Source organism: Lycium barbarum, chromosome 6, assembly GCF_019175385.1.
Source record: "Lycium barbarum isolate Lr01 chromosome 6, ASM1917538v2, whole genome shotgun sequence".
Classification (NCBI taxonomy): Eukaryota; Viridiplantae; Streptophyta; class Magnoliopsida; order Solanales; family Solanaceae; genus Lycium; species Lycium barbarum.
The window spans coordinates 4,902,761-4,920,714 of NC_083342.1; the positions used below are offsets into that span (position 1 = coordinate 4,902,761).

A 17,954-nucleotide genomic window follows, 5' to 3' on the forward strand; every position below is an offset into this window, starting at 1 on the left:
ATGTTAGTTTACGATAAGGTTTACGGACCGTATTGTGAAATACGGTCCATCCTCCGTGGTCGTAAACTAGCATCTTCATTACAGTGCTCACTGTTTGGTGACATTGTTAAATACGCCCTGGTTTACGGGCCGTGTTGTGAAATACGGTCCGTAAACTTCAGGCGTATTTTGCAATGTTGCGAAACAGTGTCTTACAACTGAACTTACCTGCTTTTCAGCAGACTTTTTCTGTGATATATTCCTGCACCAAAACAACCATTACCCTATATGTAAAATAAAAAATGAAGAGAAATAAACATTACACTTGGGTTGCTTCCCAAGAAGCGCTTGATTTAACGTCGCGGAACGTCGGTGGTGACCAATCACTCCTTATTTTGGTACACCAGATCATCGTTCGTTCCGAGGTGTTTCAACCTGTAGCGATCAACAATCCTATCTTCCGAAATCATTCCGTGATAGTGCTTCAATCTCTGCCCATTCACCTTAAACGTCCGAGTACCATCTCCGGACTTCAATTCAACCGCGCCATGGGGTGAAGCACCTACCACCTCAAACGGACTAGACCATCTGGATTTAAGCTTACCGGTAGCAACTTCAGCCGAGAGTTAAACAGCAATACAGAGTCACCCTTGTAGAACTCTCGCTTCAGAATCTTCTTGTCATGGTATTGCTTCATTCTTTCTTTATAAAGGGCTGCACTCTCATATGCCTGGTACCGAAATTCATCCATCTCATTTAATTGAAACAACCGCAGCTTGGTTGCTTCCTCCCAATCCATATTCAGTTTCTTCAGCGCCCACATAGCTTTGTGTTCAAGTTCAACCGGCAAGTGACAAGCTTTCCCGAATACAAGCTTGAAGGGTGAAGTCCCAATTGGAGTCTTGAAAGCAGTCTGGTATGCCCATAGAGCATCATCGAGCTTGCGGGCCCAATCAGTTCTATTGGCATTCACTGCTTTTGCTAGAATACTTTTGATCTCCCTATTGGACACTTCGACCTGTCCACTTGTCTGAGGGTGATAAGGCGTTGCCACCCTATGCTTTACACCATATTTCTCCATCAGTCCCGCGAACGCTTTATTACAAAAGTGGGATCCACCATCGCTGATTATCGCCCTCGGAGTACCAAATCGAGTAAATATGTTCTTCTTGAGGAACCCCATAACACTCTTGGCCTCATTATTGGGTAAACCCACCGCTTCTACCCATTTTGATACATAGTCCACAGCTACCAAGATGTATTTCATGCCACCAGAACTCACAAAAGGTCCCATAAAGTCAATCCCCCATACATCGAACACTTCCACCTCCATAACAAAATTCATAGGCATCTCATGCCTTCTGCCGATATTCGCTTGCCTTTGACATTGATCACAGGAGCGCACCAAAAGATTAGCATCATGAAAAATAGTCGGTCAGTTATAGCCGCACTCAAGTACCTTGGCTGCAGTCCGGTTTCCGCTATGATGACCCCCAACAGGAGAGTCATGGCATGCCTTTAGAATTGCCATCACTTCACTTTCCGGAACACAACGACGAATGATGTTATCAGCGCATGTTCGGAACAAATAAGGCTCGTCCCAATAGTACTGCCGAGCATCCCGCAAGAATTTCTTCTTTTGGTAAGTCTTGATATCATCGGGAACTATACCTGTTACCAAATAATTGGCAATATCAGCATACCACGGTGCTACCTCCATCGACACAGCCAACACCCTTTCATCTGGAAAAGCATCATCGATATCAAGCTCATCAGAAGGTCTCCCAACTTCTTCAAGCCGAGAGAGATGGTCAGCCACCTAGTTTTCAGTGCCCTTTCGGTCTTTTACCTCGAAGTCAAACTCTTGCAGCAATAGCACCCATCTGATCAGTCGCGGCTTTGCTTCCTTCTTTGCCATGAGGTATCTCAAGGCTGCATGATCAGTATAAACCACAACTTTGGACCCCAACAAGTAGGCCCGAAATTTTTCGAAGGCAAACACAATGGCAAGCAGCTCTTGCTCCGTCACTGTGTAATTCATCTGTGCAGCATTCAGCGTTCTGCTAGCATAATAGATCGGGTGCATAATTTTATTGTGCCTCTGCCCAAGCACAACACCTATTGCAAAACCACTAGCATCACACATCAGTTCAAATGGTAGGGACCAGTCAGGAGCAACAATAATAGGAGCAGTAGTGAGACGCTCTTTTAACTCCCCGAACGCCTTCTGGCACTTCTCATCGAACACAAATTTAGCCTCTTTTTCAAGAATCTTGCACAATGGATTTGCAACTTTGGAGAAATCTTTGATGAAGCGCCTGTAGAACCCAGCATGTCCCAAGAAACTTCGAACACCTTTGACTGAGATAGGTGGAGGAAGTTTTGAAATCACATCAATTTTTGTCTGATCGACCTCGATTCCCTTTTCAGAGATTTTGTGACCGAGGACGATTCCTTCCTTCACCATAAAATGACATTTCTCCCAATTTAGCACCAGATTGGTCTCCTCACACCTTTTTAGCACTTGACCCAGATGGCCAAGACAGTCTTCAAATGAATCACCCACTACAGAAAAATCATCCATGAACACCTCTAAGAAATCCTCTACCATGTCAGAGAAAATTGACATCATGCACCTCTGAAAAGTGGCTGGTGCATTACACAACCCAAACGGCATCCGACTGAACGCAAATGTCCCATAAGGACAAGTAAAGGTGATCTTCTCCTGATCCTCCAAAGCGATGTTAATCTGATTGTAGAACCGAATAACCGTCAAGGAAACAATAGTAGGAACGCCCTGCCAACCTATCAAGCATCTGATCAATGAAGGGCATAGGGAAATGGTCCTTGCAAGTGGTTGTATTGAGCTTGCAATAATCCATGCAAACTCTTCATCCGGTGACGGTTCTGATCGGGATCAACTCATTTTTTGCATTCGGCACAACAATGATGCCGCCCTTCTTAGGAACACATTGGACCAGACTCACCCGTTTACTATCAGCAATCGGGTAAACCACGCTTGCATCCAGCCATTTGATGATCTCTTTCTTGACGACCTCTTTCATATTCTCATTTAATCGCCTCTGATGCTCTACACTTGGTTTGCTGCCCTCCTCCAACTGAATTTTGTGCTCACAGATCCCAGATGGAATACCTCGAATATCTGCTATGGTCCAACCAATAGCACGACTATACTCCCTCAACACCTCTAAAAGCTGCAAAATCTGCTCCTCAGTCAATAAGGCCGAAACAATCACCGGTAATGTATTGTCCGGACCAAGGAACTCATATCTCAGGTGTGATGGGAGCTTCTTAAGCTCCAACTTAGGTGGCTCAATGATCGAAGGCTTTGCTGGAGGAGTTGTTCTATTTTCCAGATCAAGATTCAGCTTCTTTGGGTGGTATGTGTATGAGCCAAACCCAACAAGTGAATTAACTGTCTCCTCATAACCTTCCATGTCTTCAGCATCGAAATTCATCAAAATACCAGCCAAAGCCTCACCCAAACTCTCTTCTTCCATCTTGAACTCCACTGCTTCATCAACAACATCGAATGAATCAATTATCGAAATACTCTCGTAAGCACTTGGTAACTTCATCCCTTTGCTAGCCTGAAAGGTCACTTCTTCATTGTTGACTCGGAACTTTATTTCATTTTTCTCAGAATCCATCAGAGCCCTCCCTGTAGCAAGGAAAGGTCTCCCCAGAATGATAGGAATGTCCCGATCAACAGCACAGTCAAGAATAACAAAATCAGCGGGCAACATAAAATCACCAACCCGCACAATTACATCATCAACCACCCCAACAGGTCTTTTGATAGACCTATCAGCCATCTGCAATCTCATTGTAGTCGGCCTTGGCATTCCCAAACCTGATTGTTTATATATAGCTAGGGGCATCAAATTTATACTCGCCCCATTATCACACAAAACGCGAGCAAAATCATGGTGCCCAATAGAACAAGGAATGGTGAATGCCCCAGGATCTCCCTTTTTCTGCACAGTTGTAGTTGAAATGATGGAACTCACGGTGTCATGTTGCACCATTTTCTTCTTGGTCAGCAAATCCTTCAGATATTTCGCAAAACCTGGCATCTCCTTGACAGCTTCCAAGAAGGGAAAATTCAGAGATAACTGCTTCAGCTGATCATGGAACTTCTCAAATTTAGCATCTTCCTTCTTCTTTACCAACCTCTGAGGAAAAAGAGGTTTAGATTTGAAAAGCTGTGTCAAAGGGCAGAGAGCCCCTTTTACAGCCTGCTTGCTTGTGTCATCAGCTTCCCTCACCTTCTCTGGAATCTCAGCTACCTTCATGTCAGTAGGAATCTCATCAGCAATAATGGGTGCTTCAGACTGCACCTCATTCTCCTCATCTATCGGCTCAAGATCAATCACCTTCTCAGCAGCTCCCTGTATTGTTTTACCACTTCTAGTAGTAATGGCAAACACATTGTTCAAACCGCCTCCCCCATTCTTCGGATTTGGGATGGTGTCACTTGGAAGTCCTCCCTTTTTAAGAGGGTGCTTCTCTCTAGAAATATCCCTCATCTGCGACTCAAGATTCTGAATAGCCGCTGTGTGAGAACCCACTGTTTCTGTCAGCCCAGATAAAGTCCTTTCAGACTTCGATTGATTTGCCAGAATCTTCTCAAGCATTGCTTCAACTTTCGAACTACCCTGCTCTGATGACTGCCCCTTCGGTGGTATATAAGGATTGGAACTCTTGTTCCCAAAATTGCTGTTGTTGTTGTAGCTCCCTTGGTTCGCACCACCATAATTATTGTTGTAGTTCCCAGAGTTGTTGTAAGCACCTTGACCTTGCTGAGGTCTCCATTGATTCTGATTTTGATAGCCACCTTGGTAATTCTGTCTTTGATAACCCCCTTGAGAGTTATTAACATAATTAGCATCTTCAACCTGCATAGGTGGGCCATCAAGGAACGGACCATCTTGAGCATGGTACATCCCTTTAGGCAAAACTGCATCATCTTCACAAACATTTACCTTCTTGATTTAAGATTCATCAAACTTCTTTGTCAGCAGGGAAATATTCGTTGCAAGTTCTGCCAATGTTTGCTGGGTATCCTGATTCTCCTTCACGATATTCTGGAGCATAGCACTACCATATGGTACCACATCAGCATTGTTTGAGTGCCAAGCCTGATTATGAGTTGTCAGCTTGTTAAGTATGGTGGTCACTCGTCGAAAGGTCTTGTTCATAAAACACCCATCAGTTGCATTGTTAGCTACTGACTGCGTCACTGGATCTAACCCTCGGTAGAACTTCTCCATCAAAATATTTTCCGAAAAACCATGCTTTGGGCTCTTCTGTAAATACTCTTTGAACCTCTCCCAGGCTTCATATAGTTGTTCCCCCGGTCGCTGCTTGAATTCATATATCTTGTCGTGAATCTTAGCCTTTTTGCTAGGGGGGTACCACTTTGTAAGAAAAACATTTACCATCTCCGCCCATGAAGTAATCGAATTTTGGGGCAGCTTCTTGAACCATGTTCTTGCCTCTCCAGCTAAGGAATACTTGAATAACCTCAACTGAATAGCATCTTGTGGAACATTGTTCTGGATGTGATTAGCACACACATCCACAAAATTCTGCAAATGACGTTGAGGGTCATTCTCGGTAGAGTTCCAAAAGTACCCCTCAAGTTTCAGCAGCTGGTAAAGAGATGAGTCAATTTTCACAGTAGCAGCTCCAACTCGAGGTTGAACAATGGCTGATGCATAGTCCTCCTCTTGAACCAGTTCAGCAAAAATATTCTCATCATCAGATTCATCCGCTTGATTGTTCAACCGATTCACCTGATTACCCGCACGCTGATTTTGCTGATTTTGATTCATGTTCACCTGGTTTACACAGAGTAGCAAACAAGGTGTGATGGAATAAGCAAAAGACTTTAATCAAAGCAAACACTATTTAGTAATTTCAAAACCGTATTCCTCGGCAACAACGCCAAAATTTGATACGCTCAAATTACACCTATTAATGGTATAACGCGGACGTTGTCAAATATAGTAACCCAACAAGGTTGGGGTCGAATCCCACAGAGAATATGGTGTGAAAAGGTTACTAAAGTCGTAGATGCTAAGTTCTAGGTCTAATGTCTTAATCCGATGATTTTGGTAAAAATTGGTTGTTCTATAACTAATTTCTAAACTATTGCTTTGGTGGAAATTTATGGTAAAAGAAACTAAGGTTGTGTCCCCTTTAGATAGGGTGTAGGATCATGGGTATTGATCTTGATATACTTTTAATGGATTATTATATGAATGCACTTAATCTCTATGTGAATCTTTACTATTTCCCAATAAATAAAGATTATGTCTTTCTATGATTTTTCCAAATATAAGAAAGTAACCATGAAGAACGATTAATCACGCCAAGTAGATTCTTCTTATTCCTAAGTGAATTTATTAAACAAAGTTTAAAGCTTTGAGTTCTTGTTAATTATTCTTACCAACCCTAGTTATTTTCCCAAATAAATTAGGGTTTATGGCTTTAATCAATGTTTGCAACCATTAATTATGAATGAAGAATGAAGAATAACTAAACCCTAATAATTCATTAATTGTATATCAATCACAAACCCAATCACAACACACATCATTGGGTTCACAACCCTAGTAAGGGAATTTAGTTACTCATGACAAAGAACAAGAAAAGAAATTGAAGGATTCATGATTGCTTACTTTGGAATGAAAAAGGATTGACAATACTTGAATTGATGTTTGAATCTTCAAAAACTAGAGAGAATTTAATGTTCTAAGTTAAGAGACAAAAATATAATGAATGATGTCTATTAAAAACCCTACAATGACTATTTATAGGTTTTGGAAATACACAAGTTACAGATTTGCACTTTGGTCCCGTCATGGCGAAATACGGTCCGTAAATCACTTTACGGACCGTAAAAATGGTTTACGCCCACGTCGTTCTCTCAGTTGTGTGCAACTTAACCTTCCAAAATACGGACCGTAAAGTGGTTTACGGTCCGTAAACTGCTTGATCGTCTTTCACTTTGCCAATCTCAGACTTTCTGCCAGATGCTTGAATGACTAAATACGTGATGGAATACGGACCGTAAACTGAAATACGGTCCGTAAACTCAGCTCGTAAATCACCATCTTCTCAGCTTGACTTTCTGTTTCTAGGATCCTTTAACACGACCATGGAATACGGCCCGTATTGTAGAATACGGACCGTAAACTTCAATTTACGACCTGGTTCTGCACTTCAACTGTGATTGTGCCGAATTTGTTCCTTTACCTACAAAACACTAAAAATCACGTAACATCACATAGGCTTGCTTAAAAACAAGTAAAACTTATAGTAAAAAAGCATCGATTGTGGCGTAAAATCACGCCACATCAGTGCACAGCGGAAATAAATGTGTCGGAGAATTAAAATTGAAGTGCATACGTGTATACATAAGAAGAGATAAATATTCAGTACTATGACCACGTGGGATAAAAAAGTAGTTGGTTAAAGTGTACAATTTATATAGCTTTTAGTACAAACATTCATTGTTGTGTTAGTCCCTCTTGGACACTTATATATAATATTCAATACTATGACATATGTCCACGTGAGATAAAAAAGTAGTTGGTTAAAGTGTATTATTTATATAGCTTTTAGTACAAGCATTCATTGCTGTGTTAGTCCCTCTTGGATACTTATATATAATAGAAAATAAATATTCAGTACTATGACATATGTCCACGTGAGATAAAAAAATAGTTGATTAAAGTGTATAATTTATATAGCTTTTGGTACAAGGATTCATTGCTGTGTTAGTCCCTCTTAGACACTTATATATAATAGAAATAAGTTTGATTGTGCGGGTTAATTTTTTTTTATTTGCTTTATTTACATTTTCCAAGTGTATAAGAGGACTTCATCTATGTTCTTTATTAGATTCTTGGACTTTATTTTTTCTTTACTTAATTCCTTCTTTTCGCGACTCCATTGTTTGTGGTTCTCCAATTAGAAAGTTTTCATTTGGAGAGAATCTCATTTTACCTTTAGATACTTAAGAAAATGGTACTAAAGATACTCTTCATCTTTATTAGATTTTTTAATTATACTCATGCTCTAACTAACTTAATTTTGTAGGGATTTAATAGCTCAGTTGGTTGGCTACCTAAGCTTCACCTTGTTGGTGAGGGTTTGAATCCCCACGTTGTAATCACCTCCTCCATTTACCCTTTCCCACACCCTGTGTAATAATAATAATAAAAAAAAACTAATTTAATTTTCACATAACCATAGTGCGAGTGACAAAATAAGAATATCCTCAATCAACATGAATTTTTATGGATCAGACAAACATCTATATGAATCAATGCTAATAATTAATTCATATGCCCTTTCTCACATTAATTACTCAAACTTGGGTAGGTCATATTTTTGTTGAAACAAGATTCACAAGTTGCATATAATTCAATAATTCAGAATCATATCGGCCAAGATAACTTTAGTTTCTTTTCTAATATAACTCTTTTCTCTCAAATATAATCGACCAATTCTCCGATACCAAATTAGTATATGTTTGCTTACTTGATTCTCTATTTATTTTAAGGTACGGAATATTCTTAATCGAATTAGCAATCACATGTTAGGTAATATATAATTAAAAGAACGTTTGAAATAATTAACTTCACAGACACAACATTTTATATAGTCGTCCTGGACAAATTACGTTTACAAGAATGAAAATAATTGTACACTCCATTTTTATTTTATTTTTTAACATTTTTATTGCAAATTCAGAATGATTATCTCACCATATGCTGAAAGAAGAACCTAATATATGAATAATTAATTTTCAAAAATAATCCCTAGAATATGTGCTTCACAGCTCCAAGGAGGTGAGTCTCCATGAAGTAATCCTCCCATTTGATGCAACTTGGATCAAAGTTGAGCACATCATCCATGTTGCATTCTTTCATTGCCATTCTCAACCCCTCTGTGTTAGCATCATCAAAGCTAACAAAAAAAGAAAAAGAATATAAGTTTTAAAAGTGTACTTTATTAGTCTGAGAGTTGATTTTACTGATGCTAATTAAGCAACTATAAGTGCTCCTTGCTCCTTTCAATTTATGTTACCTAGTTTAAATCGATTTGGAGTTTTAATAAAATTATGATTTAGAAACTTGTGATCTTAAATACGGACTGAATTGAGTGGGTCAAAACGGCTAAGCTAATAAATGGGCCGATCATTAATTACTCAAACTTGGGTAGGTCATATTTACGCGGGAGCTACCCCTAGTCTACAACATGTTATAGCGTTTTTGTCACTATAAATTTTGAAACTTGTGCTTTTACACATGTCATAACATTTGTGTGGTTAAAAAACTTCTCATTGAATAAAATGAAAAGTGTAAAGTTAATTGTTTTCAAATTTATAATTATATCATTATTTTTAAAACGGACTAAAAGAAAAAAGTGCATGACATATACAAGATGAAGTAATGGGGAACGAGATAAAAAATTCAAGATTCACATACCTTCCATGGAAAAGCAAATAAGGTTTGTAGAGTTCAGCTAGACGTATGGCCATATCAATCTTCCTTTTCGTATCCTTGTATGTTTTGTCAAAACTACGACATGATAACAGATTTGCCAACTCAAGTATCTAAGACATAAGAAATCAACTAGAAGTCAGTTTCACCGAATTTATCATGATCAACAATAAAAAGTTTTTGGTACACAATAAACGCTTTTAACCAAAGGCAATCATAATTTACTTAACGCTTTGATTAATTAATTACTAACTGTTAACTCGCATTAGCGATGAACTCATTTTTGTGATAAAATCACAAATAGCCACTTTTCAACTCTTGTAATTATATTGAACAATAATCACAGACCTGGAGTTAATTCCAAAAGTGAAACTACACGATATAGCTATTTTCTTAAAGATAGCACGGGAAAAGTGGTCACCAAACGCTATTTTAACATGATTTGCTTGTCATGACCCGGGCTTAAGGGTTAAAGTACTATTCAATAGGAGCCAACCTTTAGGGCCTTATGAATTTGTTCCTTTGGGCTTTAATCCAAAAGACACAACATTTGAATTCCTTAATTCACGGTGAAATTCATAAATAGCCACTTTTCAGCTCCTATAATTAAAAGTTAGCCACTGTCATGAAATTTCAAATTTCACATGCGAAACTCCAAACTGTTTTTCAAAAATAGCTAAGAAAAGTGTCCAACCATTCCAATATGGGATTTGCAAAAGAGATGGTTCAAACGAATTTCATTTCAAGATGGGCTATTCAACTCTTTAGATGGTTGCTTTTATGTACCTAAAAAATCAGCCAGAGAAAATTGTATCAAGATGAAAAAACATTAGTACTATATTAAAAAAGAAACCTTTAACAGTGGCCAATAATAGGTTGAAATGTATTTTCGAAAGCTATCCATGCTGCTAAATAGTGTAGGCATATCCACTTTGATGATTTTCCCATCTCTGTTGATCCATGGATTTTTGGTGAAGTAATTAAACAAGAACAATCGAATATCTGAAGATTTTAGGGGATTTCTTCTAGAAGAACTGATGTGATATATAAATCCTTGAGAGGAATTATATTGATTTCCAATATGTGCTATAATTGCTGCAAGGATCGCATTTACCACCATATCACCTGGAATCTGTAATTAAAGAGGTGAAAAGGGTAAAAATATTTTCCTTATAATTTAGCAAAGAATTTAAGTTATATATATCAACACACGATAAATATATTTTTTACACTATCAAGTCACCCAAAGGATATTTATAAGCAAGCCTTTTAAAAATTTTGGCATTTATAATCTTACAATATGACATGTTACCTCTTACAATACGTAAAAATGACCCGGTAGTGTAAACATTCTTTACACTAACAGTGCATATAACTTAAGATATTCCGTTCTTTTTCTTGGGAGATATGTACTCGCTTCGTTCTAATTTATATAATATAATTTGAATAGGCACAGATTTGTTTAAGAAAAAATAATGATTTTTGTAAGTTATGATCTTAAAATGCCAATACATTTGTGTGGCTATAAATTTTTTTAAACATGTGCCTTAAACATGTCATGATCTTAGTGCGGCTATAAAAAACTCTCATTAAGAATAAAAGAAGAAGTGTCAAGTTAACTATTTTCAAATGTAAGAATATTAGTTTTATCTTAAAACAGATCAATAAAAAAAAATCATATAAAATGAAACTGATAGTACCATAAATTGAACTTAGTATATAGAGAGCACATACTGCGTCAATATAAGAATTTGGGTCACCGAAGCTGAACTTCAACACTCCTTTACCATATGCCAAAATAAAAGAATCCATTGTTCTGTAATTGAAAATATATGATGGACATGAGTCACATCTCTAAATGCTGTGCTTTATTTCAATTATCATGATCTCAAGAATTTGAGTAACACTAGTTGTCCAATTAGTGATGGTCGTAACAAAAAAGGATGTATTTCACAAATATGTATTTTGGAATTTATAATTTTTTGTGATTCTCTTACTTCACTCCTTCAATCCATCCTGGAAATGGCTCTTTATAAGTGCTAGTGATAATTGTTGGACGTATTATAGCAAGTTGTAAATCCTCCTTATAGTGACCTAAAAGCATCTCTCCCATTGCTTTTGTGAAGGAATATGTGTTTGGCCATCCATGCATAGTTGCCCTAAAAGATCAACACAAGCCATGTTAATGTAATAAAAACAATTGGTATGACTTTGTTGCATCAATAAAAAGATGAGTTTAACGTTTTTTATGCTGACATTGTAAACGAATATTTATATTATTAGATTCACCTAAAAGATAATTATATATGTAACCGTCCATAATAATTGAAATTAAAAAATTAGAAAATAAGATATGTAATTAACATGCTGAAATAGGCTAAAATACAATTAGAAATCTAGTTCAGTGCACGAATCATCCCGCATTCACACGTAGGATCTGGAGAAGAGTCGTACCCCAAAGAGGATGTAATTTATAGGTAGCCTACCCTGACACAAATATCAATGGTTGATTCCACTGCTCAAACCGAGAAAGACAACTTTTATCATTGCTCCAATGTTAATTAGACTACAATAATAATGCATTTTTCTTTCAATATCAATATATATAACTTAAATCATAAAAACTTCTATATATATTATTTAAAAAATTCTAGGAGTTGAGACTTTGCTAACCTTTGAATGCCTAGATCTCTCATGGCCATTGTTACTTCCTTTGTTGTCAAGTTTTGAGCTTCAATTTCCTTGAGTTTGTCCTCTACCACTTTCCTCTCCACATCAATGTCTAATTTTGTGTCTTTGTTGAGTGTCTCACCCAAACTGAATGATTTCTCTGGTATTACTCCTTCCCCTTCTCCAGAAACATATGCTACGGCAAAGATTATTATAAGACAAGTTCTTCAAGAAATCTTGACAATAATAATTTATACTTTGTTTGTCTCAATTTATCCAGTCGTGTTTGATTGAACACGAAGTTTAAGAAAGAAATAAAAACTTTTAAAACATGTGGTCAAAACAAGTGATAGCAGTTGTGTGGCCGTAAATCATCACGTTAAAGACAAATTGAGAAGTTTAAAATTAAATATTTCTAATTAAGGAAGAATTACATTCAGTGGCGGAGACAAAATTTCTATCAAGAGGATTCAACATCTGCGTATACAATGTGTTTCCGGCTAAGGGGGTTCGAATATTTCGGGCCCCAAGCTCCGCAGCTCATGATATTATTTTTTGAATAAACTAGAAGGCAAAGCATTGCCACATAAAATGGGTCGGAGAGAGTACATCAAAAGAGAATCACATATTTTTGTTTCAATAATAAATAACATAATTAGGGACCCTTATGAAGATCTTTAAAAACTGACCAGTGGATACATGAGTAATAATGTTCACATTTTCACATCTTTTAGCAAACTTGAGGACGTTAAGGGCACCTAGGACATTGATATTCATGGCAATATCATATCTACAAGAAGAACAAAAAGGATATTAGTGAAATTAACAATATGGAAACGAAGTAAATTGAATCAAATTAAATTATGTCTATTAAATAAGATGTATTATGCATACCTCTCATCGAATCTAGTAGTTGCAGCAGAGTTTATGATTATGTCTATTTCTCTGAACATTTCATCTTTCATCTCTGAGTTTTCAATTCCAAAATCCTCAAATGATATGTCACCAGCAACAGGAAATATCTTTTCTTCTATGAGAGAGTTCAGGTTATTTGCACCTATCTTTTCTCTTAGAACACTAAACAATTGAGTCTGCATAACCTGTGAAATTTGCAAATATTAACGTCGGAGCCAGAATTTTCATTATGATCAAGATACAAAATATAAATAAATTAACACATGGAGAAGACAAGGAAATTCAACGTTTACGATATATACATATTTTATATACATAATTTTCTAGCCAAGGGGGTCGGAATGAACCCCCTTGCACCACGTAGCGCCCTCCCCCCCAACACACACACACTTGTACTCCCAGACATTATCAATATTGTTCGTTTTATTTTTCAGGTAATTACTAGCTCCACTTTACATATTGTTATTTCTTAGATAATATATCTGATAATGTAAAAAAGTAATAAAAAAAATACTACCAATATAGAGGAGTTAAACTCTTGATAGTAAATACTTAGAGATCTCTACACAAGTATTGGATCAGGTTCAATATTTATATTTCTAAGCATGTATACATAGATTATACACAAATTATACACTGCTATAGATACATTGTACATGAATTATGCATATCATATATTCACCATCTATTTTATTTTTAATCAATTGAATGGACGGCTATTTAAGTTCATCCTTCAAATATTACTACCACTTATGTGTGAGAAAATGAGGTGATATAGCTATAAACTTCCTATGATCATATATAGAAACAAAATTAGTAATGTTTCTGTAAAGCCCATTTAAAAGATACAATACGTCCAGCCCAAAAGCCATAAATTGCCTAGGTTGTTCTGCTATAACAAGAAAAGAAAATATCTAACATCCATTAAATACAAGATGTGGCAAAAGAGAAACACACCTCCCATATATTTTAGGGCAAAAAACACATATGTATATGGTAAGAGGGTATATTTTACAATGACTTAGGTTACGTAACTTCTTTGGTCCATTATTTACCCTCTCAACTCTAATATAGTTAGACATTATGTTCCCGTCGCTATGTATACACTTTTTCTTTGAAACAGAACTCGTGTTTTTGGTCTAACTAGTAGTAATTCTATGAGGTTCCACGCTTTTTTTCTTTCCATAACGCCTCATCTAATATAGTTAAGACATGATGTTCCCATCTCCATGTTAACTTTCTGACGTTAATTGATAGGTAGGGGTCCAGGGTCTAACCTTTCCTCCACAATAATGATATTTTCTATATAGAAAAAAAAAATCTAATATAATTAAGAAGAATTTTGAATAAATCTCATACACAAAGTCCCTTTATAACAACAAAATAGTGATGGAACTTTTTGCACCTAGAAGTTCCTCTTATGTTTGTTCAGGAAGCAGTTAGGGCAAATAAATTAGGAACTATTTTTATTAGAAACTTTAGAGATAGTTCTAGTGAATAAGGACAATTTTCGTGCAAGAAATGACCCTGTATCTCAATATATGATGCACAATACATAAAAAAAAAACAAAAAAAAAAACAAAACAAGACAAATTAATGAAAAAGTACTGCATAAGCATGGGAAAAAAGACTTCCATTTCAGCACAAGAAGATATTCTTGGAACATTAATAAAGGCAGAGGTCTTAATATAAAATATTATTAATAGTATTGTTCAAATCAAATGAACTCCAGTTCGTGGAACAACGTCGTCTTTGGTAGAAAGTGTTTTAACCACAAAATAAAATTTTCTAACGCGGATTCGGATTATTCAAGCTCAAAAGTGAGTAATGGACACCAAATAATTAAGAAATAAAAAAAATAGATGATGAAATCAAATAATGAAAAACAAAATAAAAAATACAATATGCTTTACCTCATTAGTAAATCGTTTTTTGGCTGATTTTGTGTCTGCAGCTCTTACCAGTAGGAATAATTTTTTCACATTTGGTTGAATCTGAAGTATCTTCTCTACCAGAACTACATATTACAAAAACAAATGAAAAAAAAAACATATAAGTTGTAGAACTACATATTACAAGAACAAATTATAAAAAATACATATAAGTAATTGCTTCAAGCTTAAGTGAACTGATAGTATTTATACTATGATAAAGTCTCTTGATAGCAAAATAAAAACTATAGTTCCTTACATCATTGATTTCTAGCCTTTTTGATCAAGTTTATGAAAGTCTAAAAGTGCTTATTTTAAAAAAAAATGTAGTAGCAGAAGTTGTTCTCAATTTTTAAGCAAAAGCTGAAAAAAGTCGTTTTTTCTAAAATTAAGTGTTTTTGATCATGAATACCCATATCAAACCAAATTAAATTTCCTATTTATAACTTCATTTTCCAAATTTGACATTTGAAAGTACTTTCTTAAAAAATTAGTTAAATAAGGATTCTTATAAAAATACTTTTCCAAAGATTTAGCCAAACACAATCTACGATTCTCTCTGAACATTTTTTCAGTAAGCACTTTTGATAAGAAATAAATTCTCAAAATAATTTGATTTCGGCAGCACCTAAGAGAAGACTAAAGGGGGAAAATAACACTTTCGATGGACACAAAACCTGGGGACTTGACACTCGGACACTGGGAAGTTTGCTAATTACAAAAGTTTAAAACGCTATAATAACAAATAATAGGTAAGAGAGGGAGAGAATGTGTGTACTTTTTGCAAGGAAACCAGTAGCACCAGTAATGAAAATAGTCTTGCCATCTAGAAAAGGTTCAATATTAGACGCTTCCATGGTGTAATCAAAAATTTGGGCAGCTAAATTTTATTGTAAACACTTGATCTCATGCACTATACAAAATAGTGATATTTTTTAAAATGATAGTATTTTGATATGAAACTCATGCACTCATCTCTCAATATATATAGAGGCAGAAAAAAACTTGAAGAGCACAAATTAAATGATTTGAAAGAGGCGGCTTCAAATTTTCAATAATTAATACTGTAGGTTTCCCACTTACCTAAAAGTTAATTAGGTCACCTCATTTCCTTAAGTCAAGGGTAATAAAAAGCCAAGAATGGAAGCAAATGCTTAACCCTCACAATCAAAAAGTAGCATGTATGACCCTAATTACAAGAAATAGAGCAATAATTGATTTGTAATATAATTCACCAAAGATCTTGTCCTAAAAGTTCCATCACATATTACGACAACCTAACAGTCCTTCATTCTTTTTGTTATTTTTTAATTTGTCTTATTAGTTATAAATCTTAGAAGATTTAAGCTATTTGTACACTATCACTCTAAATAATTTATACAATATCAGGTTATTCAATGGATATTTGTAGATAAATCTCCTTAAAATGTGGGATTTGTATCTTGAAAATAAGACAAAATACCTTTTACAACCGATATGGGTAACCAAGGGCGGACCTAGAAGCTGATGTGTATGATGTTTGACAAACCCATGTAGCTTTAGTTCAAACCTTGTACTTGTATTAAGATATTAACTAATTATGTATAAAAATTAAATCTAGAACCCATTACTAACACCTAATTATGTCGCTATCTTAAAATTTAGAACTCACAAAGTCCATATCCCGACTCCGCTTATATATAAGTGACCTACAAACATAACTTTTTTTTACAATAGTATATTAACATTACAACCTAAGCATATATTAGGAATTTCTCCTAGGAGGCTCCACCAAAGGTTTGTGAGGATGAAAAAAAATACACGTGTTTATTTAGAAGCTAATGGTGATGATATGAGATAAGACCAAGTACAAGGTACCATTTACATAGCTCATTGTACAAATCTTCAAAAGCTAAGTTGTCTTTTTAAGACAACATCACAGCCTAAGCATATATTAGGAATTTCTCCTAGGAGGCTCTACCAAAGGTTTGTGAGGACGAAAAAAAAATATACGTGCTTATTTAGAAGCTAATGGTGATGGTATGAGATAAGACCTAATACAAGGTACTATTTACATAGCTCATTGTATCAATCTTCACAGCGTAAGTTGTCTTTTTAAGATAACATCATAGCCTAAGCTTTGGGATATATTAGGAATTTCTCCTAGGAGGCTCCACCAACGGTTTGTGAGGACGACAAAAAATACATGTATTTATTTAGAAGCTAATGGTGATGGTATGAGATAAGACAAAGTACAAGTTACCATTACATAACTCATTGTACAAATCTTCACAGGCTAAGTTGTCTTTTTAAGATAACATCAGAGCTTAAGCATATATTAGGAATTTCTCCTAGGAGGCTCCAACAAAGGTTTGTGGGGACGACAAAAAATATATGTGTTTATTTAGAAGCTAATGGTGATGGTATGAGATAAGACCAAGTACAAGATACCATTTACATAACTTATTGTACAAATCTTCACAGCCTAATTTGTCTTTTTAAGATAACATCACCCACATAGGTTTGATCCCGGGTGGTTGGGATAAAAAAGAGATGGCTAAACCACCAAGCCAAGTTAGTGAAAGCTATAATGTAGACACTTTTTATTTTTTATAATGTTCACTAATGCTATCTAATTTGTTTTCATAAAATGAATTTCGAGCCTTGAAATTGACATTCAAAACATCACTACCACGAGATTACCATCTTCAAATATATTTTTCATCATTAGATTTTTACTAAAGATGAATGAAAATTGTGCACCAATTTGGGGCAAAATTCAAATAGAATGCGAAAAAAGAGGATTTTCTAGAAACTGGCCCAAGCCAACCGCCTTGTGACTGTTTGCGCGGCTAGATCTCGAAAAAATACGCAAAATAAAAAAAAATACGTAAATCGGCTGTCCGAACGCAAAGTTGTGGCCGTTTAAAATTTCAGTTAT

The 17,954-nt window shown here is 35.7% G+C and overlaps 1 protein-coding gene and 1 non-coding gene across 3 annotated transcripts; one reads left to right on the forward strand and one right to left on the reverse strand.

The window, feature by feature from the left end:
* Positions 1-5,289: 5,289 nt before the first annotated feature.
* On the forward strand, positions 5,290-5,395 carry LOC132600984 (small nucleolar RNA R71). The gene has a single exon (XR_009567438.1). It is a non-coding gene; the product is annotated as a small nucleolar RNA R71 (small nucleolar RNA).
* Positions 5,396-8,650: 3,255 nt separating this feature from the next.
* Positions 8,651-16,016, reverse strand: LOC132600571 (fatty acyl-CoA reductase 1-like). Of its 2 annotated transcripts, XM_060313832.1 has the most exons (10): positions 15,813-16,016; positions 15,017-15,120; positions 13,083-13,288; positions 12,878-12,978; positions 12,192-12,384; positions 11,516-11,677; positions 11,253-11,334; positions 10,372-10,650; positions 9,504-9,631; positions 8,651-8,982 (listed from the first exon to the last, which is right to left on the reverse strand). In XM_060313832.1, exons 1-10 carry the CDS (start codon positions 15,889-15,891, stop codon positions 8,835-8,837), a joined length of 1,482 nt encoding a protein of 493 aa, XP_060169815.1. In that variant the 5' UTR covers positions 15,892-16,016; the 3' UTR covers positions 8,651-8,834. The 2 variants fall into 2 exon arrangements, 1 of the variants encoding a protein (XP_060169815.1); XR_009567261.1 differs by lacking the exon at positions 8,651-8,982 and having other exon boundaries at positions 9,499-9,631; positions 10,213-10,650.
* Between the last annotated feature and the right edge of the window lie 1,938 nt (positions 16,017-17,954).